The sequence below is a fragment of the Mesocricetus auratus genome, unplaced genomic scaffold, assembly GCF_017639785.1.
Source record: "Mesocricetus auratus isolate SY011 unplaced genomic scaffold, BCM_Maur_2.0 Super-Scaffold_100014, whole genome shotgun sequence".
In the NCBI taxonomy this organism is placed as follows: domain Eukaryota; kingdom Metazoa; phylum Chordata; class Mammalia; order Rodentia; family Cricetidae; genus Mesocricetus; species Mesocricetus auratus.
In genome coordinates this window covers 2,688,087-2,715,390 of record NW_024429197.1, presented here as the reverse complement: position 1 = coordinate 2,715,390, position 27,304 = coordinate 2,688,087, and the positions used below count along the sequence as shown (strand labels likewise).

Below are 27,304 nucleotides of genomic sequence, written 5' to 3'. Positions count from 1 at the left end.
GTTCCATCTCCAGCACACATAAATTAAGTCAAAAGAGCTCCAGCCATGATTAAAGCTATTCACCTGGCTGTGTGTTGGTGGGACATGCCTTTAATCCCAGCACTCTGGAGGCAGAGGCAGGTGGGTCTCTGTAAGTTCAAGGCCAGCCTGGTCTACAGAGCCGAGTTCCAGGACAGCCTCCAAAACAATACAGAGAAACCTTGTCTCGAGAAACCAAAACAAACAAACAAACAAAAAAGCCATTCACACCTCATGAGTGCTTTGAAATGGATTTCAGTGTGTGTTACAGAGTGGGGCTGGGGGCAAATTCTGTGGTAAAATAAAGACACAGAACCATACCTTTATTGCAACATCTTTGAGTAGAACTGAGTTTGCTATGCAAGGACCATTTTAGGACTTGCAAAGATGGGAGAACCAGACATGGGTGAAGTAAGCAAGCCACAGCAGGGAGGGGTGGCCCCCAGGGAAGCCCAAACAGCCCCAGATCTCTTGCTGCCCCTTCCTACAGGGGGCCCAACAACCTCTGCCAGGAAAGTCTTTGAGGGAGGCTGCCAGAGGCGGTGGCTCAGGGCACCATGTGCCACCACTTGAAGGCAAAGGGCTTCCTTCGCACATTGGTGCCACAGTGAACTTCCCCGTGGTACATGTGGTAGGGTGTGAAGTCATCGATGAAGGTGCAGTGTAGGCCCAGCGGCTCCAGCAGGGAGCGTACCTTCTCCTCCAGGCAGCAGCGGCCATTGATGATGGGCCCGAAGGGCTTGGGGATGCCCAGGTACTTGCCCAACACCAGCATGTTCACCTGCGGGAAAGTGGGGGCCCAGATCAGAGGAAACAGCAGCTAGTGTGGGACCCACAGGTCTAGTGGACTAGTCCTGTGTTTTCAAAGTTATTTTGACTTTATTTTTCCTTTACAAGCATTGGTGTATTGCCTACATGTGTACGCCTATGTGAGGGTGGACTAAGACTGGACTTACAGGCAGTTGTGAACTGCCAGGTGGGTGCTGGGAATTGAACACAGGTCCCTTGGAAGGGTAACCAGTAAGTGAGAAATGTTGGGGAAGTCTTATGTTAATAAAGCACTGTTGGGCCAATAGGAATCTAGATAGGTGGGACTCTGGGAAGGAGAAACACAGAGAGTCAAGATGTAACGCCATGGGGTAGGAAGCCCGGAAAGTTCTCCGGTAAGAGAAATACTTAGATTAACAATTATGGGGTAATTACTTAAGTCAGAGCTAGCCAGTAAGAAACAAGCAAGGCCAACAGCTTCATAATTAATGCAGCGTCTTGTGTGTTATTTGGGGACTACAACGCGGCAGAGCCCAGGCGGCTGGTGGGTGATAAACCAAAGCGGCTAGCAAGGAAAAAGCTTCTCTTTACAGAGAAAGAAATGCTTGGGGTCACAGTCAAGTAACAAAGGTGTCCATGCTCTGAAAGGTCAAATCTACAACCACTCCCTCCCTCCAAGGTCATGTTCCACATGGGCTTCCTTCCTGGCAATGGATGCCACCCCAGAACACTTGGTGGCCAATGCCTGCCAGTCTCTGACTTCTCTATGGAAGCCTGGAGGCAGCAGTGGTAGATAGAGCTGGTTTTGAAACCAGACCCCAGCTCTGCCATCTCTTACCTGCTGTGTGTTTTTGCGCTAGTGACCTAACCTCTCTGAACTGCTTCTGGAAAGCAAGGCAATGAGAGAACCCACTCCTGACACTGCTGCAAGGCTTAGAAGAGGTCCTTGGTGCGATGAGGGTCACGTGAGCCTCAAAGGGTGAAGGAAGAGCCACCTGTACCCGCCTTAGGCCCCTGGTTGCATGCTGACATTTAAGTCATTTGAATGAGATGAAGCTGGGTGGTTGTTGGGGTGGGTCCACAATACTGTACACCCCCCAAAGGGGCGTGGACGGGGGTTTGTGGGACAGGTAAGGATAAAAGGGGAAGAGAAAGCAAATCGCTCTCTTTTGGAAGCTAGCCACATTCCCAGAGCTCCTATCCCTCTGTTTATCTTGTAAGTATATTTAATAGATACCTTAGACCTCCTTTACAGATAGCATTATAACCTCATCAGGTGGTGGCTGTCACCTCCTTACCATGTTTGGGAAGAAGGCCTCAGCCTTCAGGTTCCCTCTGGAGTTCCCCAAGAGCTTGAAGAGCTGCGGGATGTCAATGATGTCGCCCTCCGTCAGGCCCAGCTCCCGCTTCAGCACCGCCCGATTCCAGTCGATGCAGCTCTGGCGGGGACGCCAAGGGGGTGGGTGCATTAGGTGAGGAGAAAGTATGGAACAATAGGGATGGATAAGAATCAGGGTTCAGGCTCCCAGGGACCTCACACACTCCCCCTCCTGCTCTCTGCCTGTCGCTGGACTTCAGACCCTGGACCTGTAGCCAAGCCAATTCGTAGTGAGCATCCCTGAGAGGCCTCCACTCCACCCCACCCCACCCGACTCTAGGCATCTAATCAGACAGATAGCCAGGCACCCACTGCACCGTCTCCAGGACAGCTGGGTGGATTACCTCCACGTAGGCATTCTGGTCTCTTAATTTCTTGTTGGACAAAATGTCATTGATCGTCTGCTGTTTTTTTCCTGTCATGGAGGAGAGAGAAAAAATAGACCGACTTATGAGGCAGGCTACCCTCCAGTGAGGGTCGGAGCTGAACCTAGGGCTGCCATCTCTTTAGTGGGGTGCTCTGATTCAAGATGCACTTGTTCCCCACAGGGGACCCTGGTTGTTTTGGAGGAGGGGCCCCAGAAATGTTGTCTTCAATGGTAAATCGTAGCACACTCCAGCACCAGGATTGGCACAGAGTCAAAGCAGCAAAGATGGCTGGGTGACCCCGCTGAATGTCGTGTGACACAGACAGAGGATGAGGAAGGCGACTGTGGAACCGAAGAGCCTGATGCCTCAGACAGGGCAAAGCCCAGGGTGGCACAGAGGACAAGGGTGCTGGCAGAGTCAACCAATCAGGCTAACAAACTCCACTCCAGTGCCAGCCCCCTATCCAGCCAACTGCCGTGGCCCCAGCACCAAAAGAGGAGGCTGCTGTGTCAGTGTCCCCAGGAGGTGGCACCAGCCACCAGGAAGGGGGAGCTGCTTGAGGAAGGCTATTTAGTGGGGCCTCAGGTCTGCTTGGGAGCAGTGGAGTGTGACTGGACCCCTGGCTCAGCGGTGGATCTATCAGAACTGGAGAGATGAGAGAGGCCCTGGCGGTCTGCACTTTTCCAGTCCCGAAGCTTTCACCCTTGGTCTCATAGCCTATTTATATTATTTTTAATTTGTTAAGTGTGTGTGTGATGCCTGAGCAGGTCAGGAGAGGGCATCAGATTCCCTGGAACTGGAGTTACAGGTAGCTGGGAGGCATCACGTGATCTCTGGGAACCCACCAACTCAAGTCCTCTGGAAGAGTAACAAGTGCTCAGACAGCCTCATGTAGCCCAGGAGAGCCTCGAATTTGCTGTATAGCCAAGGGTGACTCTGAACTGGTCCTTAGCCTCCTGAGTGCTGGGATTATGGGTGTGCACCACCACATCCGGTTTCCCGGTGCTGAGGATAGAAAGGAGGCTGATACTTGGCAAGAGCTCCACCATCTGAGCTGCGCCCCAGCACCAGATCCTGCTGTGGAATATTCCTTTACACTGCGTGAAGATATGCCACTGTGGCTAGTTTAATAAAAAGCTGAGTAGCCAAGAGCTAGGCAGGATTTTTGGGGCAGAGAGAATGCTGGGAAGAAGCAGGGAGGAGAAGCCAGCCAGACTCGGAAGGAGTTGGACACACAAAATAGGACAGAGGTAGAAGTCACACGGTAGAACGTGGATTAATTAATAACAATATGGGCTAATTTAAGTTATAAGAGCTAGTTAGAAACAAGCCTAAGCTACTGGCCGAGTTTTTATAACTAATAAGAAGTCTCCGTGTGGTTATTTGGGAGCTGGCAGGCAGGACAGAAAAAGTCTGACTACAAGATCCAGCTGCTGTTAGAAAGGAGGAGACTGGCCGGGTGTGAGCTCAGTGACAGAGCACTTCCCTATCTTGTGTGAGACCCTGAATTTCAATGTCAGCATCACAGAGAGGAAAACAAGCAAGCTGAGGGGGTGGGGCTGGCTTCTGTCTAACATGCTCAAACATACTTAGAGAAAACTCTTGAGCCCTAGAGGATCCTTAGCCTCTGACCCCACCTATTGAATTTACTGAAAACATCCCGTCCCTCCCATGGACTGCACTCAACTCTTTCTCTCTGCTGCTCCTAAGCCTTCTCAGTTCCCTGTCTGTAATTTTCCCTTTTGGTTCTCTCATAGCGCCCTCCATCCCGCTAACCCCTGCTCATGCCCTGTCACCTCCAGGAAGCCTTTCCTGAGCTGGACCGACTCAGGCAGCCCCAAAATACCTTTTTTTGTCTTAGTAGCTCACTGGGAGCTTGGGGGCCCAGTGCTGAGCAGAGCTCCCCCCTTCGCCCCCCCCCCCTGCACACAGAGGTACACAAATCTCTTTTAACCCACAGGATCTCAGGTGTGGAGCAGCGGAGACTATGGGCAGCTACATCAACTTACTCTTGATCCCATCGAAAAGCGGTGCCTCACCACGGCCCTGACTCTGCTGCTCCTGAAATAGCTGGTAGCAGGCTCTGGGGCTGGACATCAGCAGCCGAAAGCCCTGCCGGGAAACACTGGAGTCAAAAGGGAGGCTTTGGGAACCTGGGGTTCCCAGAATGGGGGATGGCACCCTCTACCTCCTTCCGGTCCCCACAGAGAAGGAGAGCCGGCTTGAAAACCCAGGCAGAAGGGCTCCGCACCTGCCTGTCCGGTGCTGGGACGAAACTCAAGAACTCATCGATGTGACCCACGAAGAGCCAATCAGAGAAGAGCCTCACGGGGGCCTGCACCTGCTGGGCGCACAGGAAGTCCTGCAGGGCCTGATGCATGTCCCGGCTCTCGATGCTGTCCTCACAGGGAATAAGAAGTCATGACAGCCTCCAACATCATCAAAAGACACAGTGACTATTCATTCACAGGTGGCCTGCTGACCTTCCCTCACCGAAGGAGGGTGTTGGGAGGGCCACTGGATCCGCCTGCACAATTCCAGCGGTACCTGTCTACACCCCTTCCGGCTGTATATGATTCTGCCTTAACGATATGTTGTCACGTGATCGCAAGAGGAGCTAGAGCAGTGGTTCTCAACCTGTGGGTCACAACCTCATAGGTCGAATAACCTTTTCACAGGAGTCTCCTAAGACCACCGGAAAACATAGATATTTACATTACGATTCACAACAGTAGCAAAGTTCTACAAAACAATGCAGAGAAACCCTGTCTTGGGGCTGGAGAGATGGCTCAGAGGTTAAGAGCACTGACTGCTCTTCCAGAGGTCCTGAGTTCAATTCTCAGCAACCACATGATGGCTCACAACCATCCCATAATGAGATCTGGTGCCCTCTCCTGGCGTGCAGGCAGAATGTTGTATTCATAATAAATAAATAAATAAAATCTTAAAAAAAAAAAAGAAAAAGAAAAAAGAAACCCTGTCTTGAAAACCCAGAAAAACCAAACAAAAACAGTAGCAAGGTTGTAGTGATGGAGTACCGGTGACATGGTTCTATGTTTGGGGGGTCACCACCACGTGAGGAACCGTGTTAAAGGGTCGCAGCGTGAGGAAGGTTGAGAGCCACTGTGCTGGAGTGTGGCCGTGTGGGAGGAAGGTTGACTGACTAGGGGAGGAGTTCATGGATGCAGCTGGGGGCGGGAAGTCATCCATGCTGGGGTGAGACTTCATGGTCACCCACCCACCTGTAGTAACCCCTCGCCCATGCTCCGTGTGAGCCCAGTCCACCCCCAAGTTGGGCCTTGGAAAAACAATTACTTCGGTCAGTTGTTGGGAGCGCATCTGGAAAAATTCACCCAATGGGCGTGGGCGTGGGCGTGGGCGTGGGGAGCTGTCCAGGGATGGAGGATTGGTCTAGGACTCAAGGCTCCTCCCACCTACGGAAGGGAGCCTGGGCTGCTGCTGTTGTGGCACTGACATCTGAACAATTTAGGCTTTGTTACTGCAGCTTCCTTGGGGGGAAACTGAGGTACATAGGATCACTGTGAAACCATGGGACGCATAGCCTGCTGACTCGACCGTGTGATGGAGAAGTATGGGCTTCGGAGCTGGTCGCACTCACTGCCCCACCCCCAGCTTCTGGCACATGCTCAGTAAATAGTCATTGACTGAAGGCCTACAAGAGGGCGGAGGAAGGCTCTGGAGGTTTCTCACCCCACGTGTGGGTTGCTCTCAATCAATGTCTGCTGACCTCCTAGGTTTGGAGAAGGTAAGGGAGGCACCACTTTGGCTTTTGTCACTGTCCCCAACCTCAGCACCTGAGTCCTGGCCACCCCTTGTGTTCTCCTTACCTGGAGTAACCACTGCTCCCGATGAGAATCCTGCCCAGTGGGTATTCCTTCCCTCTGACGGTGACTGGGGGACTCACCTCCAGGTTCCCGAAGGCATCCAGCCCCGAGACCTCTGCTATATAGGGCCCTCGGGTCACATAGCCAAAATTTGGACCCTAAGGTGGGAGAAAGACACACTGAGAATTAGAGGCACTTGTCCCCAGGGGGAATAGTGGCTGCAAGTTTAAGGTTGGTGTGGTCACAGGAAGGAATTCTGCGGTGGTCAGAGAGGGAGCTTATGACTGTGCAGTGTGGAGGGGCCGCTGGAGTGAGACCGGGCTTGTTGGGTCCCCGGCACATGCGCAGAACAGAATCTCAACGCGTTCTTCCTGCTGTCCCTTTACAGGCTGGGAACAGGGAATGAGTGGAGACAGGGACTCCTTCAGCCAGTTTGAGGAGGGACAGGAGTCCTAACCACCCGTGGCCGGCACTTGCTCCACAGCAATGTCCCCGTCCTGATTCTGGCCTGGAATGGGCTTTACAGAGCGTTCGTGACCTCCCCATGTGAGTCTTCTCCAGAGGTCACATCTGTGACCCCCCCTGTATGAACTTTGTGGCTGCTGTGGCAAGTCACCACCAGGACAGTGGCTTAGCGGAAAGCTGGTTTATCCTCCTGCAGTTCTAAAGGCCTCCAGTCACTTGTCACAGGAGGGAGTCAAAGTGTGGCCTCATGGCCATCGCGGAGGCCCCAGAGGAAGAGTCTGAAGAGAAAGCGTCTCGTGCTGGATGCCACTGCGTGTGGTGGTCTTGTGCTGCCTCCCCATTGCAGCGCTTGGCTGTCTTGCTGTGGCGGAAGGGCACGCCCAGCTTTGCCCCCTTCATTTCCTGGTGCCAGCCGATGCCTAGGAGGCCTTGTCATCCATGGAATCCCACTGTGAGATGAGCCCACCACTCACGCCACACCTCCAGTCACCTCTGCTCCCCGAGACAAGGCCTCCACACCTGCCTGGCTTCCCACTTGTCCTGCCCGAGCGCTGGTGACGCCTCCTCTCACCAACCTGGCACCTTCCCAGGGGCCCCTCTTCCCAGGGGACAACCTAGAGGCCACCTGTGCCTCATCTCTCTCGATGGTAAAAAATCCTGCTGACCTGGTCTTGTAGAGCCACTTGGAGTGTGACCACTTCCCGCAGGATGAGTCGCTGCCCGGCATCCATCCTGGTACTTTCACACTCTGCTCTGCCCCCGAGCGTAATCTCTTTATACCATAACGTAGGACACACCTTCCCTGACTTGAAATGTACATAGATCGCCCATTTCTCAGACTGTAAACTGACGGCCCCACAGAGGCAAGCAGCTCCCTCACTTTGCTGTCCATGGCATCGAGCCAGCTTTCACAGCAGGTATTTTGTTTAAATTCTCTTTCTTTAAAAAAATTATTTTTTGTATATGGTGCCCTATCTGCATGTTCACCTGCATGCCAGCAGAGGGCATCTGATCCCATCATAGACATTGCTGTGGATTGAACTCAGCACCTCTGGAAGAGCAGTCAGTGCTCTTAACCACTGAGCCATCTCTCTAGCCCTCTATTTCTTTTTTAAAAATTTATTTATGTATCCATCATTTTTATGTATGTACATGTGTGTGCATCTGCATGAGTTTATATGTGCCACATGTTTGCTGGAGCCCACAGGGGCCAGTAGAGGCCGTCAGATCTGCAGGAACTGGAATTGCAGGTGGTTATGAGTCATTATATGGGTACTGAGACCTAAACCTGGGTCCTCTACAAGAGCAGTAAATGCTCTCCTAAGATAAGCCCCGGGTATGGTGGTGCACACCTTTTATCCTAGCACTTGGCAGGCAGAGGAAGGTGGATTTCTGAGTTCTAGGCCGGCCTTGTCTACAAAAGCCGGTTCCAGACCAGCCAGGGCTACAAAACAAGACACTGTTTAAAATCAAATTAAATTAAAAGTAAACAATGAGCAGCAACAAAAAGAAAGAAGCAATGTGAAGAGCCACTTCCCCAGTCCTCTGTTTCCTTTTTTTCTCTTTCACATTTTCTTATATATACAGAAAGACAAGACCAGTCTGTATAGCTCAGAACAGCCTCACATTCTACCTCCCGAGTACTGCGAGTGGGGACGCACCATGCTTGGCAACGTGAAATTTCCCAACATCATACTGAAAGACCAGCACATGCAGGGCCCATGTTCCTGCCCACCTACAGCAGTAACTACAGGTCACATACCGCTGCCCCCTACAGCAGTGACAACAGTGACAGGTCACACTCCACTGTCCCCTACAGCAGTGACAACAGTGACAGGTCACACTCCACTGTCCCCTAAAGCAGTGACAACAGGTCACACTCCACTGTCCCCTACAGCAGTGACAACATGTCACACTCCACTGTCCCCTACAGCAGTGACAACAGGTCACACTCCACTGTCCCGTACAGCAGTGACAACAGTGACAGGTCACACTCCACTGCCCCCTACAGCAGTGACAACAGGTCACACTCCACTGTCCCCTACAGCAGTGACAACAGTGACAGGTCACACTCCACTGTCCCCTACAGCAGTGACAACAGTGAGAGGTCACACTCCACTGCCCCCTACAGCAGTGACAACATGTCACACTCCACTGTCCCCTACAGCAGTGACAACAGTGACAGGTCACACTCCACTGCCCCCTACAGCAGTGACAACAGTTCACACTCCACTACCCCCTACAGCAGTGACAACAGGTCACACTCCACTGTCCCCTACAGCAGTGACAACAGGTCACACTCCACTACCCCCTACAGCAGTGACAACAGGTCACACTCCACTACCCCCTACAGCAGTGACAACAGGTCACACTCCACTGTCCCCTACAGCAGTGACAACAGGTCACACTCCACTACCCCCTACAGCAGTGACAACAGGTCACACTCCACTGTCCCCTACAGCAGTGACAACAGGTCACACTCCACTACCCCCTACAGCAGTAGCAGAGCAGCCCCACACCCTGGCCAGGTTGATGAGCATTCAACAGACTCGGTGGAGACGGTGCAGCAAAATACTCTGTGGGAAATGAGCATGGTGTGTGTGTGTGTGTGTGTGGTGTGTGTGTGGTGTGTGTGTGTGTGTGTGTGGTGTGTGTGTGGTGTGTGTGTGTGTGGTGTGTGTGTGTGTGTGTGTGTGTGGTGTGTGTGTGTGTGTGGTGTGTGTGTGTGTGGTGTGTGTGTGTGTATGTGTGTGTGTATGTGTGTGTGTATGTGTGTGTGTGTGGTGTGTGTGTGTGTGTGGTGTGTGTGTGTATGTGTGTGTGTATGTGTGTGTGTGTGTGGTGTGTGTGTGTGGTGTGTGTGTGGTGTGTGTGTGTGTATGTGTGTGTGTGTGTGTGTGTGGTGGGGTGTCTGGCATGCAAGGCTGGTTAGTTTTGTCAACTTGACATGAGATCATGTGGAGAGAAAGAACCTCAATTGAGATGTCTGCACCTGATTGGCTTGTGGGCAAGTTTATGGGGCATTTTCTTGATTAATGATTTATATGGAAGGGCCCGGCCCACTGTAGGCAATGCCAGCCCTGGGCAGGTGGGCCTGGGTGTTATTAGAAGCCTGGTTGAGCCAGCCGCGAGGAGCGAGCCGCGAGGATCGAGCCAGTAAGCAGCGCTTCTCCACGGCCTCTGCATCAGCTCCTGCCTGGACTTCCCTCAGGGATAGAATGTGGCATGGAATTGTGAAGCAAACAAATCCCTTTCTTCCACAAGTTGCCTTTGGTCAGGTTTTTATCACTGCAACAGAAGCAAGCTGTGACATTGGGGTGGCCCTGGCAGTCCCCGGAGAGGCCCTCCTGGGTAGGACTCTGACTTGAAGGCTGAGGGTCACCCAGGGGCAGCATAGGGAGGCGCATTCCTGGAGGAGGGAAGGGCACAAGGCCTATGCTAAGGCCTTAGATGAATCCCGCAGGCTGGAGGCAGGGAGTGACGGGGAGACTGGTCCATGACGACACTTGTGGGAGGCCTGGTGACAGTTTCCCTGCTACCCTGGCTCTTTTCACTTGGAAGAGTCAGGCGAGGCTGTGGCGCTCGTACCCAGCCAAGGGCCTGCTGCCGGTTCCTTCCACCCAAGGCTGGATGAGGCAGAGGGGAGATGCCCGTGCTGAGGGTCTGTCTGTCTGTCTGTGTCACCAGATGCTGGAGGTCTGGCTTGTAACGGGGCTACAGCATGGGAACCAGAGTGGCAGGGGAATGGAGGGTGCAAAGTTCGGGTAACAGTAGGCTGTTACCAAAGGGCGTGAACTTGCTTCCGCCATTAGCCCACACAGGGAGCCCAGCTACAGCTCCGCCACAGGGTTAGGGCGTTTCAGGAAGAAGCAAAAGAAACTGTTGATGAGACAGACATTTCCTTCCAAGCCTCTGACATGCGGTGGGCCTCTCTCTCTGGAGTGCAAAATAACTCCTGGCTGCAAGCCTTGCCTCTCCTTTGTCTGAGGGTTCCAGGCCCCAGTGCAGGCTAGGATCTTCCTGAGAGGGCAGAGAGGCAGTGTGGGAGGCCTGATGTCCTCACACAGAGCCTCAGTTTCTACCTCTGTGAAATGGGCCCATTGACAGCATCTCTGATGGTTGTCACATGAAATGAGTCAGTGCCTGTGGAGAAGTCAGCAGCGTGGCTGGAAGTGTGCGGGCTCAGTAAACATACTATTATTTTTATGTATGATGGTGATGACCTGTGCTGAGCTGGCATTCATCTGCCAGGCCAGGCCAGCGTGACTCACCAACATCTCACTTCCCGGTCCCAAATGTGTTTGTTGACTGTGACCGACAAAGCCCCGTCATCCTGAAGCCACAGTGCAGTTCCAGTGGAGCCCCCAAAGGACAAACCACGCCCGAGAGAAGGAACTCCTGCCTTGTGGCAAAAGCACTCTTAGGTAGCCCAGGCTGCCCCTCACACTCTTATCCCAAGGACCAGCTGAGCTCATTCATGACTAGGCTTGAGAAACCAGATCTTATCAGGGTAATGACTGAAACAGCCGGTTTAACCCCTTGAGTGCTGCTGGAGCAGGGATTCAGCTTTGGGGACCAGGCTGCCCGGGAGGAGGGGTGGCCTGGGGAGAGACAGGCTGAGGAGGGAGGGGCCTCAAGGTCAGGGGCACTGGGTGACTGGGTCTCAGCCAGGCCTACGGGGCTCCTACCATGACTCGATTGATGGGGAAGTCCTTCAGGCCTCTGTCCCTCGGGGAGTCAAAGACCACAGGAAGCGTCTTGTGGGGAGCCTGGATGTAGCCAATCTCCATTTCATCCTGGAGGGGTGCAGACAGGCCATCGTATGTGACACACAGTCCCGTCCCTGATGCAGTGTGGACCCACCCCACCTGCTAATCATTGCCACCAAGAACAAACTCTGTGGGGCACCTGAGCCCAGAGAATGGCTCTGGGGCTGCAGACCTGTGTCCTGCACAGCCTTCTGGGAAAATGAATGAGACAGAGGCCCTGGCTTGGGTGGTGGGGGACCCTGGGCTGTGACTGGGATGGGTGACTGAGCCTTGTCCTTGAGGACAGTGAGTCCCGGTGTTGGGGTGATTTGGGTGCTGAGGGAATGCTGGGGGACCCAAGAGGCTCCCAGTATCACTGGGATAGGCAAAGGTTTCAGTGGGAAGGCTGTTGATGGAGTCCAGGTGAGAGCAGCCTTCCGGGTCTCAGAGGAGCAGGCAGGAGGCCCACCTGGCCCTCTAGGTGGGTGTCCAAGTTTTCAGAAGTGAATCTAGTGAGGACCTTGACCCTCAGCAGGCAGCTGTGCAGAGTTTGAGGGACAGTCACTATAACAGGCTGCAGGATGGAAACCTTGGCTAGTTCCCTTCCTTCAGGTGAAAGATGGGGACCTGTCTGCAGCTTTCCAGGGATCAGCCTGCATCACACAGATGGGATGGCAAGGGTGGGGCTTAGCAGACAGGAAGAGAGAGGCAGCCCCGCTGGAGGGGTGGCATTCACGGAGGGGCAGCCTTCGTGCTGGTTTTTGATGGGCGTGACTGGGATATGGGTGATGAGAAGGGACACATTTGTGGAGAGAAGAGAAGAGGGACCATGTGAGAGCCAGCGGACGGGCGTGGAGATGAGGGGGACACAGTGCCTCACAGTTTATATCAGATAACTCTCAGCCTCAGCCCCCTGGTGTGAGGACCTCCTGAGGCTCCCTCCTCCATGCCCATCCCAGGAAAGACTGCCCCCAGCTCTAGGCTGTACCCCAGGAGCCCAAGGCCCGCATCTGTCCCTTGGCCTCAGGTGAACAGGGCCACGTACCTGCATCCACTGGTCATCCATATTCTCCTCCTCTGGGCACACCGTCAACTTGCACTTGGCTTTCTTGGTCAGAGCAGTCAATGACTTTAGGAAGTCTTCGTTTTCAGGAATCCTACAGACATTAGCCCTCATGACCTCAGAGGAGTGACTCTAACAGTTTGTCCCTCTCTCCAGGGTCCTGATCAAATTATGGCTTCCAGCATCACTGAGGGCCGGGAGTTTGTTTTTCCATTCCCAGCAAACGTAGCCCCCAAGATTCAGGGCTCTCCCTGGTGTACCCAATCTCCATCTCCTAGAGCTTCACCTGCACACGTACACCTCCTGGGGGGGCTGAGTGTTGGGGGTCATGATCCAGGGGGCCACACGAAATGTCACACTGTCTTGGAACACCAGGGCCTCAGGGAGATCCTGGAGGGGAGAGATGAGAAGGGATGTCATGTCAAGCAGGGGCCATCTGCTTCCCCTCCCCCACCCCGCCCCTAGGCTGAGGCCTACCGGGTTAGATATGTCCAGCAGGGAGACAGTGAGGGGAATGAGCCCCTGGAAGTCAGCGTCGGGAAAAGCAAGACCCTCCACATAGAAGTCTGTGTTATGCTGGCCGCCTGGCAGCTCCAGGCGGTGTGAGAACTGCTGTGGTCCCAGGACCACCTTGTACCTGGACGGCAGCTTGCCCCCTAGACAGAGGCAAAGTACGCTTAGGCCTAGGATCCCTCTGTGGCTCGGATTTCCTCTCCTGGATGCTGAGATACCCGGGTCCCTGTGTGTCACTATTCAAGGGCTCCTGGAGGTGTTTAGGGGGAACACATCAAAGCTCCAGCTGGGACCTTGTTTCCCTGATTAGAGGGGTCCAGGAAGGGCTGGCTGGGATCTTTCCTCAAGTCACCTCATCTGGAGACAGAGGACAGAGGCCCGTGCCTGGCGCTCAGAGCCAAGCGCACCAGAGCTGCAAGGGAGCTACTTGCCCAAGGGCGGTGGGACAGGGCAGTGCCCCATCTGGTGGGCCAGGAAAGGAACACGGGGTGCCAGCATCAGAGATGGCGAGGGAAGGGTCAGGCCGACTCACGTGTGGCCCGGAACACCCTCACTTTGTTCATCTTGGCCTTGGCTACGTGCAGCACCAGCTGATACTTGGCAAAGAAGTCTTTGGGCGTCTTCGTGCTTAGGGTCATTGGGGACATGTCCTTCAGGTCTGAAACAAGAACCATGTGGCTGGAGACGGCTGCGTCCCCAGTGCCCGTCTCCCTCCAGCCATCCTGGTGGAGCCCACACTCACCCACACCCTGCCTCAAGTACTGGCTGCTACTGAGTAGTTGTGTGACTTAGACAAGCCTGACTTCTTGTCTTAACTTCTTTCTTTTGATTTTTGTTTAAGATTTATTATGTGTACCGTGTTCTGCCTGCATGTCTGCCTCCAGGCCAGAAGAGGGCACCGGATCTCATTATGAATGGTGGTGAGTACCATGTGGTTGCTAGGAACTGAACTCAGGACCTCTGGAAGAGCGGTCAGTGCTCTTAACCTCTGAGCAATCTCTCCAGCCTTTTTCTTAACTTCTTAACTTCTCTGTGTCTCAGTTTCCCCATCCCTTAGGCAATATTTGGGGACCAGCACTTCTTTCTTAATTAATTTGGGCACCATGTCTGAGCCAAGCCCAGATGTGTGGGTTGGACAGGGGCCACCATGGAAAGCGGAGCCTCTTGGGGCATCAGGAGTCCATGCTGGTCTCTTCTGACTGCTGTGCGACTTTGGCAGGCCACTTACTCTCTTGGGACACTTTTCCATTCCTTTCTCTGTAACATGGACATGCTAACACAAACTTGATGTCACTAAACCCAAATTCAGGGGCTATGTTACAAAGTCACATGGGCAAATAAGCCTTGCAGACGAGTAAAGCTCCTGTTCTGGGAGCTGGCCATGGCCTCTGTCCCCAGAGCTGGCCATGGCCTTTGTCCCCAGAGCTGGCCATGGCCTTTGCTCTTTACCTTTGTTGTCCAAGATCTTGTCATCCTCGAAGTCCATTTTGGAGGACCTGGGGTTCTCCTTGTCACAGTTGACCAACAGGATGGCGCCTTGGCCATACGGGCCCCAGGTCCAGGTGCTCTGGGTATATCAGGAGGGCAAAAGGCACTGTTGGAAACCTTCTCAGATCCCATCAGCCCTCGGGAGACAAGTGGCCGGTTTTCTCTCCCTCCCATTTTGTCTGTTTCTCTTACCCAACAATCCGTGGGCCCAAAGAGTGGGCTTTTGGTGACTCCAAATATAACCAAATCCGAATGTGATTCATCAGTGTTTGTGGTCTCTTAAAGACGGCATCTACTTTTAGCCAAGGCTAGCTTCAACCTCTAATCCACCTGTCCCCACCTCTGAGAGCTGAGATTACAAGCCTGTGCCACCACACCCAGCCTGTGCGGTGCTGGGCATCGAACCCTGGACTTCGTGCACGCTAGGCAAGCACTCTACCAACTCAGCTACATCCCAGCCTCAATTCTCCCGTTCTTAAAAAGGAGCCCGATGGTCAAGTATTCTTTAAAAGCCTTCAAACAATGTTGACTCAACAACATTGGAGCCAAATACGTGAGAGTATCGAGATTCCCATCCGAAGCCAAATACGTAAGAGAATCGAGATTCCCATCCACCCCGCTACTCTCACGTGACACACAGTCACTCCTTCCCCATGTGAGTGCCACTCTTGGTACAGGCACCATCTGCCCAATGCTGAACTAGCTCTGGGTGGCCTGGCCTGCAGAGATCTATTATAACACGACAGCTTATACAATATTGGCTAAATTGCAATGCCGGACAAACACTCTAAGCCATACTCTTCCCCTTCCTCTACTATTGTTGATGGACCCCCCCAAAGTGTATACTAGCCACCCACATGAAATCCTGCAGGCAGTTCTGAAGTTCCAATGGCACTTGAATTCGCCCACATACCCTGGGTTAATAGTAGTCCCTTTGTTATCCCGATCAACCATCTTTCTCTCTGCAACACACACTCCCTGCCATGCCTCGCTTCTCTCTCCCTCCACCCTTTTCTCTCTCCCCATCTCCATCACTCACCCCTGTACATAGCTCCATGGGAAACTCTTCCATCAGTCTAATGACTTTAACAAGTCTGGAGAGCATTTCTGAGTCACAGCTGAGGCCCATATATGCATTTTTTTTGTTACCTGGGTGACCATAGAGATTCCAGCTTGTAGGCTAACACCATTTCTGAACCCACAATTGGTTGTAAATATTATCTTGTAAAAGAGATGGGATATGCATAAGCCGAAAGGTCACCAGTAATTTCCTGGTAAGGGTTGTGTCCCTTATACAAGTTAACATGAGACGTTGTTGAGGAGGTGCCGCTGTTCAGCTTGACACCACCAGGAGGCGCAATAGGAGAGCACCATGACCCTAAAGCATGTGTATTGATGGATGTTTGAGCTTTACCTGATCCTTCTTAGTCCTGGCTGACTTCTTTTTGCCCGTGCGGGTGACATCGGTGCTCAGGGAGATCTCTGAAATCAGCAAGAGAGGGGAGAGTTGGTGAGCATGAACCTCGAAGCTCTTAAACTGACTCTGACAGACAGGTTGTCCCCAAGGATGAGAGCCTCTCTATTCCTTCAGAGGGGAAGACATTCTGCCCTTTTGGCCCCAAGAAGTCACACTACAATTTGGAGAACAGAGCCAGGTCTTCCGACCACTCTGCCTTCCTTGGGAGCCATGACTGTGATGCCAAAGCAATTGCTACCCCAGGAAGCCTTCACCCCCCTGCCAGGTCACCCGGCCAAGTTCTCCAAGAACTCTTGTTCCCCGAGCCTCAACCCTTCGTTGTCATACATGTGTGTTTGTGTCAGTTCCCAAACCCAGCCTCTGCAAATGTCAACGCAAGGGACAGGTGTGTCTGTAAGTCCCTTCCCCTTTATCAGAGTGTGTGACCGGGGACAGGTGTGTCTGTGAATCCCTTCCCCTTTATCAGAGTATGTGACCGGGGACAGGTGTGTCTGTGAATCCCTTCCCCTTTATCAGAGTGTGTGACCGCAGTTGTTTCAATGATGTAGACCCATGTGCCTCACAGTGGGACGCAGGGACCATGGCCTACATGAGAGGGGCAATATGACCTTGTATTATCATGACATAGCGGCTACCCTAATATACATGAGCACAGATAGGGACATAGCGTTAGAATCACTGTGGCCTTGGGCTTCCCCACCTCTCAGTAAGTAGTTCTTTGAGCAAATGTGTTCACCACTTGAGCCTCATTTTCCTCATCTGTGGAATGGGATCATGGGGTCAAGCTCACTGGGTTACTGTAAGAATTAAATGCAACATCTCAGCACAGGGCCTGGCTTTAGAGTAAGCCCCATTTCGCTTAATTGTATGTTCATGAAGGAAATTTATCAACGAAATGACATCTGGATATTTTACATGTCTATATATTTAATGCACACATAAATAAAGAGTGTGTTGTTCAGGTTGAGATCTCATTAAAAATCGATTTAATTTTTAAAAACATAGACACTAGGCTTCACTATGTTGTGCAGGCTAGCCTCTAGCTCCTGAACTCTGTGATTCTAAGAATGGATTTAAAAAGGATCTTATTATTTTTATTTTGAATTGTGTGTGTGTATATGGTGGTGGTGAGGTATATGAGTGTAGTTGTCTGTGGAAGCCAGAAGAGGGCGTTGGATCCTCTGGAGCTGGAGTTACACACGGTTGTGAGCCACCTGATGTGGGTCCTGGGAGCTAAACTCAGGTCCTCTGTTGGAGCAACACACGCTCTTAACCACGGACTTATCTCTCCAGCTACACTATTTAAAGATGAATGTTAGAGAGCTACAAGTATGGAGCTGGAGAGACGGCTCAGTGGTTAAGAGCACTGACTGCTCTTCCAGAGGATCAGGGTTCAAGTCCCAGCACCCACATGGCAGCTCACAACTGTCTGTAACCCAAGTTCCAGGGGACCTGACACTCATGGCAAAAACACCAATATACATTAAAAAAAAAGAAATACAAGTACATGTGCATAAATGGGTTATTAGTGTGATAAAAATGAAACATATATATTGTGATTTGGGAAACACATAATTATTGGCTACCAAAAGATATATATGTATGCATATGCATATGTTTCTGTGTATGTATGTGTATATAAAGCATTACAAAGAGCCTTGTGCACAGAATCCAGGCACCTTCCTAGCCTGAGAAATCAGTTATTACACTGTAATGGGAGTCTTCTCCTGCACTGACATTAACTGACTATTGTCAGAGTTCCATGGAGCTGGAAACTCATCTGTAGCTGAGGGTGACCTTGAACCTCTGACCCTTCTGCCTCTACCTCTCAGGGGTTGGAGCACAGAAGTGGACCCCACAGCTGGTTTATACAGTACTGGGGATTGAACCTGGGGCTTCATGCTACTTAGGCAAACTCTACCCTCGTCCCCAGCCCCCATCTGTGTTCCCCCAATTTGTGTTCACTCTCCGGGGAAGGGGTATTTATGAATCAGCAGGTGTGTGGCCAGCTAGAAATGATAATTTTTCTTTGCTTGCTCTAAAGTAGGATCTAGTTATATTGTGTCTTGGAAAGACACTGCTGTGTGGAGACAGATGGCAGCTCTATGGCCCCTCCCTCCCTCCCTCCCTCCCTCCCTTTCTTTCTTTTGAGACCTGGTTCTTACTATTTAGCCCTGGCTGGTCTTGAGCTCAGAGATCCGCCTGCCTCTGCCTCCAAGTGCTGGGATTAAAGGTGTGTGCCATTGGCAGGTCTTTGGGACCCTGGCCATCACTTACCCACTCCAGTGAGGTAGAGCAGGGCTTGGATCGGTGAGGTCTTGGGTCCATAATATGAAATTCGAACCTATAAGACAATAACAGACCATTCATGACTTCTCTTAGTCATTCAGCAAACACAGTCTGAGCCCTGCTGTGTGCTGGCTTAGGCCAGTTCAGCTCAGGGTCACAATGGAGTCCAGAAATGGAGGGATCCACTGAGCCTGAGAAATGGGATGAGGGAAGATTTGACAAGGGGGGATTTATTGGCTGTCAACTTGACACAATATAGAGTTATCTGAAAGGAGGGAACCTCAATTCAGAGAATGCCTGCATTGAGAATGCTCTGGCTGTAGGGCATTTTTTAAAATTAGTGATGGTGGGGCCCAGTCCATTGCGGTTGGGGCCATCCCTGGGCTGGTGGTGCTGGCTTCTATAAGAAAGCAGGCTGAGCAAGTCAGTAAGCAGCACCCTTCCACGGCCTCTGCATCAGCTCCCGCCTCCAGAATCCTTTTCCTGTTTGAGTTCCTGCCCTGGCTTCCTTTTAAGATGGACAGTGCTGAGGAAGCGTAAACTGAATACACCCTTCCCTCCCAACTTGTTTGGGTCATGGTGTCTCATCACAGCAATAGAAACCCTAACTGGGGCAATGTGTAGCTTGAGAAGTTCTCAGAAGGGGAGTAGGGGTCAGCAGCTGGAAATGAGGTTCAAGAGGCGTAACGGACAAAGAAAGAGCAGGTGTCTTGCTACGGTCTCCTCATCCAGGGTCAGCCCAGGGTCACCTAGGTATCCCAGCTCTCTCTCAGGCTGGCCTCTGGTTCCGTCCTTCACCTTGCCACTTCTTTTGGGAAGGAGTCCCTGACTGTACCTGCCGGACACCCTAGCTCTGTGTTTCCAGGGCGGGCTACAGAACTTGGCCCCCAGGAAAGAGCAAACTTGGTTTGCTCCTGCAGGGACACCCCAGAGGGTCTTGTGGAGAATGGGGTCATAGTTAGGCAGACCCCCTTCTCACTCCTGGAACTTGTGAATGAGACACTGGGAACAAAGTCTCTAAGGATGTAGGTTAAGGGTGACCCAGGGATTCAATCCAGTGGCACGTGCTCTTACAAGAGAGGCACACAGAAGGGGAGGACTGACCACACATCAGGGAATGCTGTCACAGGACTCTCAAGGGGAGCCACAGAGGGTCACACCTCTGTCTTCTAAATCTGCAAGTGTTGTGGAACAATCTTTTTGTACACTGTGAAGATGTGTTACTCTCATTGGTTTAATAAAGAGCTAAATGGCCAATAGTTGGCAGGGAGAGGTTAGGCAGGACTTGAGGCCAGGGAGAGAGCTCTGGGATGAAGAAGGGTGGAGTTGTTAGGAGACTCTGGGAGAAGCAAAGTGAACACGCCATGTTGAGTATAGGTACCAAGCCAAGTGGTAGAATGTAGATAAGAAATATGGGTTAATTTAAGTTATAAGATCTAGTTAGTAACAAGTCTAAGCTATTGGCTGAGCATTTATAACTAACAATAGTCTCTGTGTGGTTATTTGGGAGCTGGCTGGCAGGACAGAAAATTCCACCCACAAGCAAGCTGGTGTGATGATTTGCTGCAACGGCCACTGGGAACTAACATGGGCCACAGAAGGTGCCCCTGGTGGCTCCCTGCCTGTGACTTTCAGAGACCTCACGGCCACAGCTATGAGGTCTACCTGCATGCTACCCGATGCCCCCAAGGACTGTAGCCCCCCACACCAGTGCCTTGCCCATTTCTGCAAAGATGGTGTTTATTAAACAGTTGCTAAGCGGATGAACTTGATCCAGACGCCAGCCTTCACAGGCGCCTGCAAGCTCCACTGTGAACTTGACTGCTTTTAGAACTGGGAGACCCGCCGCTGGGTGTGCCGAAGAGCTTGTTTCCAGCGAGGTTTAACTGAGGAGGGATGAGGTGGTGGCACCGTCGGGTGGGCTAGAGTCGAGACTGAGTGGAAGGGAGAAGAAGGCAAGCTGGGCGCCAGCGTCCGTCTCTCTCTGCTTCCTGACTGCGGGTGTGATGTGACCGGTTGCCTCAAGATCCTGCCAGCGGCTTCTCTCCTACCGTGATGGACTGTCCCCAAGCTGTGAGCCAAAATAAGCCTGGCCTTCCCTAAGCTGTTTGTTTGTTTGTTTGTTTTTTGGGTATTTGATCCCAGTGATGAGGATAAGAATGACAAGAATGGATGTCCCATCCATGGGGACACTGTGGAGGGAGAAGTCACTGAGAACTTGGCCAGGGGAAGAAGGCTCTCCCAGAGTGGGCCCTGTGCATGGAATCCAACAGACTGTGTACAGCAACTGTGGGGCTGACATCTTCCAATCTCAGCCCCCCACTCCAGGCACCAGGCCCCCATCCCACCCCACCCTACCCATCAGTCCCCCATCCCACCCTCAGCCCCCACCCCCTCCTCATCCCACCTCCCAGGCCCCAACCCACCCCCTTTAACCCTCACCTCCCTCAACCCTTCACCTCCCTACCCTCGGTTCTCTACCCCACCCCACCCCACCCAGCAGGTCCCCACCCATTCATCACACTTACCTTTTGGTCATCTGTGTTGCTGCTGGCTGCTTTGACCTGTAGGGTCACCTCCAGCTCTGGGTCCAGAGGCCATTTGGAGGCCCCAGTGGTGTTCTTTTTGGCTGGAGGACTGTGGGCAACATCTACGACCACTCCTGGGGAGGCTGTGACGCCAAAGGACGTGTAGCCCTTAGGGGCAGAGCTGTGGAGTGAGTGACAGGGGCCCGGCAGAGGCATCGGTGATGACAGGGCCCAGCCCATCACCATGCTTGTCCCCTTTCCCTGGCAGGAAGAAACACAGGCCGCCGCTGGACTTGCTCTGAGCAGAGAGTAAATGTGGCATGATTGCCCGAAGGGAATGAGAAAGTAGAATCCTCAGACTGGAGGCCCTACACTTGAGCTAGAGAGACGGCAGCAGGAGGTGTGTAGCAAAGGCACCCACAGAGCAGTGTGCATATAGAATCACACACAGGGGGCTGGAGACGTGGTTCAAAATATGTCCCCAGACAAAAACCCCACAACAGCCAAAACAAAACCACAGATTTCTGGAGTTGACAGAACACACAATCTTTTTTTTTTCCTTTCCTGTTTTTGAGACAAGGTCTCGCTACATAGTCCTGGCTGTCATGGAACTCACTCTGAGGACCAGGCTGGCCTGGAACTCATAGAGATCCGCCTGCCTCTGCCTCCTGAGTACTGGGATTAAAGGCGTGCGCCACCATACCGGGAGGCAGAGCAGGTAGACATTCTTGAGACTCATCCTCTTACAAAACAACTCAAATTTACAAAACAGCATGAATTTGAGAGGGAGTAGGTGAGGGAACAGGGGGAGCATTGGAGACCAGAGAGGGAGGGGAGGACTGAGGTCAGTATGGTACTCATGTATGTATGAAGTTCTCAAAATAAAAATTATAAAAGTTGTTAGGAGCCAAGATGACCCCGGGATTTCTCAGAGGTCCTGCAGAAAGGTCAAAAGGAACTTCAGTTCTGGGTCCCTGCTTGGGGTGGCCTTGACAAGAAGGTCTATCTGGGGCTGGGGCCAGGGTCTTGAAGGAGTTAAGGTTTAGTTCCTGGGCACCTGATTCTTTTCGGGGGGAGAGACTGGAGTTGCCCATCCCAGGGCTACCGTGTGCTCAGTGATGCTCTTGAGATACAAGGTGTTCCCTTTGTGCAACACTGCTTGACCAACTTCCTGCTGACTTTGCAGAGTTGTGTGATAACTTTCTGTTGTCTCTGCCCCTCCTCTCAGTAAACTTATTAGAGGGTGCTCTAGTTCTCAATAAACTCTTGACACAAACCATCAGCTTAGGCAAGATCTGGCCTCAACTTCCCTATCTTTGTCTTCTCATCTCCAGTCCTCCCCCTTGGGACCCTGTCATTGAGGAACCACCCACTGCCCGTCCAGGCCGGATGAACTCAGGACTGTCTCCAGGGACACACTTTCCCTGTGGGCATTCTTCAGCGACCTGCCACAGCCAAGGTGTGGTCCTAGGCACAGAAGCAGCTGCCTCAACCTCTCCTGGAAACAGGAAGACAGGTTCCCAGGCTCGATCCTCAGATCTGCTGCTGCAGACTTGGAACCCAGTGATCTGAGTTTCCGCCTGTCCCCAGGGTGCACCATCAGGCATGAGAACCGCACCCAGGAAGTTACTGATAGGCAGCTGCTGAGTTACCCAACTGAGCGGAAGCTGAGGGACCCAGAACCTAGGTAACCAGGCACAAATGAAGCTGGTGGCTGAGAAAACCTGTTGTTATTATTATTATTACTCTTACTATTATTATTATTACTCTTACTATTATTATTATTTTATGAGGCGATTGTTTCATTTCAAAGTCAACAGAACCTGCTGGACAGGGGGAAGAGCAACGCCCAGGTTTCTTTCTCAAGCGACTCTGAGGTGATGAAGCTGGGGGCAGGGAGCAGTTTCTGGTTTGGGTCAGCAGTAGTCAGGACAAGCACATGGGTAATGGGGAGTGTGTGTTGTGGAGGAAGGGAGTGACAGAGACTGTCACAGTGAGGTCAGTGGAGGAGGAAGCTTCTCCTGGACGAGGTTGCAGGGCAGGAGTGAAGGAGCCTGATTTCTGGAACATTCTCTTTCCTTTCTCTTTTCCTCATCCCTACCTTTTGAATCCACACTATACTCCAGGGTCAGAGCTGTATGAGCAAAGAGAACAGAGAGAGACTTTCCTGGAGGATTGTGGGAAAAGGCTGGGAAGTGACCCGGGGACCTGCCTGGTGAGAGGGGAATGACCAGCCAAGGGCTTTACTTTTTGTAGTATATTTCCTTCCTTCCTTCCTTCCTTCTTCCCTTCCTGTCTATCTTTCTATCTTTCTGCAAAAAAATTCCCAGGTGACTGAGCGTCAATGAAATCCCTTTTTTGCTCAGCTTTCTTTTATCCACTCAGCAAAACAGAATGCCACTATGTGTAAGGTCTGGCCCTCCCTACGTGCACATTTGATTGTGCAAACACACACACACACACACACACACACACACAATTATTCGCCTAATCCATAACACTGACTCCCAGCATAGGCTTGTGGTCCCAAATAGGGACACAATTCAACACCACTCATCTCAAACCACATGTGCCTCTGTTTGTCCCCTTAACACAAGTGAGAGGGCATCCTCACCTGGTTCCCATGCTTGTGGAGTCAGGAAGCAGGATGCTATCACTAGGCCTGGGTACCCTGACTCATTGGGTTACAGAGACCAGTGCGTCTGCCTTAGCCAGCAGCCTGGGCTAAGGGTCAGCTAGGAGCAGTTATACATCTGTCTGTCTGTCTGTCTGTCTGTCTACCTATCTATCCATCCATCCAGCAGATCCAGTCATGGTCATGTAAAAAACATAAGGACCTGAGTTTGATCCCCAGAACCCATGTATAAAAGCTAAGCGTGGTAGCTGGGCTTAGTGGTGCATGCCTTTAATCCCAGCACTCGGGAGGCAGGCGGATGGAACTCTTTGAGTTCAAAGACAGCCTAGTCTACAGCATGAGTTCCAGGACAGCCAGAGCTACACAGAGAAACCCTGTCAAAAAAAAAAAAAAAAAAAAAAAGGAAATCTCCATGCTAGGGAAGCAGACTCCAGCCAGCATGTCACTCTTCATGGTCTTCCCATGACCTGACCCTGACATCTCCTGCCTCCTCCTTCAACCCCTGTACCTGTTCTCACATGGCAGCCAGTGTCTGGGTTTAACCAAGTCCACACATGGTATTCCGTTGCCCAACACACCTCCATGGTAGTCCACGGCAAACCAAGCCTTGAGAAGAGCAGAAGTCCTTCCAGTGCCCCACCCAAGCAGCACAGGATGCTGCTCCTGGCCAGGCCACCCTCCCATTCATGTCTTCTTGTCTCTCTTCCTACTGACTCCGCACGCCGGGGCACGAGCTATATTGACTCTTGCCAGGGGACAAACGTCCACATTGTCTTCAACACCCCTGTCTAACCAAATGTCGCTGTTCTGATCTCCCCATTGGAAAACTGCGATCAGGATTAGTCAGTTCAGGGGTGAAGGCGCTCGCTGCCAAGCCTGATGAGGTGAATTCCATTCCCAGAACTCCCGAGGTGAAATCAAAGAACCGACTCTCACAGATTGTCCTCTAACCTCTGAACACAGAGCCTGAGGAATGACACCCCAGTTTGTTCTGGCCTCCACACGCTCCCTCCCACACCTGAATCTACAACCATGTATACGTGCAGACATGTTCAAGAGAACCACCGTGACCTTGGTTGAGGGAGGGCTAGCCTGGGACCCTGGCAATGACACTGGGCTAGCTCTGGCCCCTGCCATCTCTGCACCCACACCCAAGCAGCTCATTCTCTGATGACACCAGGCTTTCTTTTGCCTGTGTCCCCAGCCTCTCACCGGTGGCCTCGGGACCCCAGAGACCCTGAGTGTTTTTGTGCTGCTGGCATCAACCAGCTTCTGACCACGGGCACTTCCCAGAGACTTTTATGGACGCTACTGGGGGTCACAGCGCTGTAGGGTCAGCTACAGTAATTCCCACATGAAAGGCGACACCAGACTCCACCCTGAGGCTTCCTCCATTGTCCTGTGTGACCTGGCAAAGGTCTCAGTGCTCTGTAGGTCCTCAGCCTATATTTGATGAATGAGCAAGGGAATGGAAGAATGCACAAATGAAAAACTGTTGGGGATCGGCCCGGTACTGTGCAGAGTGTCTAATAAGCTGCACTGTGGATTACCTAACCAGCAGTGCCGCGGAGTACTTAACAAATGCGTTTGCAATTGCCACACTTAACCTTCAGAGCCATTTCACCGGGTAGGGAAACTGAGGCTCAGTTGCTCTAGCCCATTAGCTTTCCCTCCATCAGCCTACAGCAGAGCCTGGCTGAGGAAGTATTTATACCTCAAGGAGAGCTGGCTGTGGTGGGTCCCACACTGCCCGGATTATCTCCCTAGCAGATCTCTTGCCCAGAGCCTCAACCCGCCCAGCAGCGCCCTGCCCCTCCCCGCTGGCACTGCCTACCCCACCCCACCCCCACAGGCTCAGGAGCCTTCCCTCTCACCCACAGACGTCCAGCGGGGTCGCGGTGCCCACCACACACACGGCATGGGTGGGCTGCTCTGGGGCCACATGGATCACCGTGCCCTGGGCCATCCTCGGGCAGCAGGCAGCAGGAAGCCCCTGGCTGGTTCCTTTATAGAACCAGATGAGGCCATGAGTCAGCACTTGCCCTGCCCCGAAGGCCCAGCCCCTTGCCACTCAGGTGCCCCAGTGGGCTGCAGAGCCTCCTCTACCCTGGGACACTCAGGACCCCCAGGTGGGTGTCCAGGGTGGGCGTGGCAATGGCATAAGAGTCAAGCGCCCTGAAGCCTGAGAGGGGAGAGCACAGCCTGTGGCCTTCACCACCCCTGCCTGGGCCAGGACTGGGTAGTCTTGTCGAAGCACAGAGGTACACTTAACAGGGCATCCGAAAGCAGAGCAGCTCAGGGGGATGCTAAGCCGGAGGTCACGCCGGGTGTGGCTGAGTCTCGCCGAGGTCTTCTCATCAGGACCCCTGCTCTCTGCTGTTACAGGGATGCTCTCAGGACAGCCTAGGAAGCATGCGCTGTTACAGTCCCCTCCCCCAGCTCATCCTGGAAGCAGCTCTGAGGTCAGCACACATTATCACACCCACTTTCCGGAGGGAGAAACTGAGGTACAGGGAGCCTTCACGGTCAGTCGGGATTTGAACAGAGGCGTCACCACAGGGTAGGGCCTTTATTAGCAGCCTGCCCGGGTGACTTGATCTTTTCAGACCTTAGCACCAGGCATCCAAGGGCAGGTGACTGCTAGCCCATTTTATAGATCCAGGCACAGGGAGGGAAAAGACACTTACTTGTCCTGGGGGCCATGGATTGTCTGTGGCAGGGCTGTGCCTGACCTGGAAGTGAGGTTTGCTGTATACCCTGGGTGTCCACCTCCAGGGAGCCTCCCCCGTGAGACCAGATGGTGCAGGTTTGGGCCATACTGGCCCCAGGGCTCTCATGAGGGCACAGCACCTGGTTCCAGGTCAGTCTGCTAATGAGGTAAACGGGGGTGGGTGAACAAGTCCCGGCAGGGAGCGCCCAGAGAAGGCGCATCCCGGGAGCTGCAGCGAGTGCGGGGTGTTGGGGGGGCTGTGGAACTGGGGTTTTCATCTTCTCGTTTGGCTTCCAATCAAAGACTTTGCCTCAGGAGAGATGAGCCGGCTGCAGGATCACACAGACGGCCTCCTTGCCAGCATCCCCAGAGCTGGGAGGAGGCCATTGGGGCCCGGAGAGGCCAAGAAAGGCCCCCGGGTGCAGCAATCCCCAAACAGGAGCTAGGACCAGGGCCGTTTCCTGTCCTCTGGAGGATTTGACCGGGCCAGATGCTCTACGTGACCCGGCTCACAGTAGACCCAAAATAAGCCCAGTGTCTCAGGCTTGTAACATGACCAGGAGTATCTGTGTTTCTAATGGCAGGAGGGAGCCCTCAGGCAACACGCAGCCTCCATTCTGTACGTGGAGAAAATGAGCACAGAGAGGGTATCGATAGACCCACTGTCACACAGCAAGTCAGTGGGCGGGCGTGAATGTACTCAAGTCTCTCCTGGAATAGCTTCCTTGCTTTGCCCTTCTCTCTCTCTGTCTCTCCTTTTAAATGGGGTCATTGGGTCAGACTTGAGGGGCTGATGACGACATGCATATTTGACTGTTCCCTAGGAAGAGCCAGCACAGCTGTGGGATAATGACACTGCAGGAGTCAGTCTGTCCTTCCATCACATGAGTCCTGGGGCTCCAACTCAGGTCGCTGGGCTTTGTAGCAAACACCTGTTGAACCATCTCCCTGGTCCTCAACTTGATTTTTGAGACAGGTTCTCTCACTGGTCAGAACCTACTAAGTATGCTC

General features: G+C 52.6%; 1 protein-coding gene across 1 annotated transcript; it reads right to left on the bottom strand.

Moving 5' to 3' along the window:
* Positions 1 to 310: 310 nt before the first annotated feature.
* On the bottom strand, positions 311 to 25,551 carry Padi4 (peptidyl arginine deiminase 4). Its single transcript, XM_040757532.1, has 16 exons — positions 25,458 to 25,551; positions 20,949 to 21,129; positions 18,409 to 18,475; positions 16,069 to 16,136; positions 14,616 to 14,733; positions 13,699 to 13,824; positions 13,131 to 13,309; positions 12,940 to 13,043; positions 12,636 to 12,747; positions 11,531 to 11,638; positions 6,381 to 6,535; positions 4,784 to 4,928; positions 4,542 to 4,644; positions 2,509 to 2,579; positions 2,085 to 2,225; positions 311 to 799 (listed from the first exon to the last, which is right to left on the bottom strand). The coding sequence occupies exons 1-16, from the start codon at positions 25,547 to 25,549 to the stop codon at positions 566 to 568; spliced, it is 2,004 nt and encodes a 667-aa protein (XP_040613466.1). The 5' UTR covers positions 25,550 to 25,551; the 3' UTR covers positions 311 to 565.
* Between the last annotated feature and the right edge of the window lie 1,753 nt (positions 25,552 to 27,304).

Coding starts and splice junctions, on each gene's coding strand:
- Padi4 (XM_040757532.1), bottom strand. CDS start 25,549: ATGGCCCAGGGCACGGTGATCCATGTGGCCCCAGAGCAGCCCACCCAT. Junction 4,929..6,380: donor GGGAGCAGTGGTTACTCCAG/GTAAGGAGAACA, acceptor CTGTGAGGACAG/CATCGAGAGCCGGGACATGC. Junction 800..2,084: donor AGGCCTTCTTCCCAAACATG/GTAAGGAGGTGA, acceptor ACTTTCCCGCAG/GTGAACATGCTGGTGTTGGG.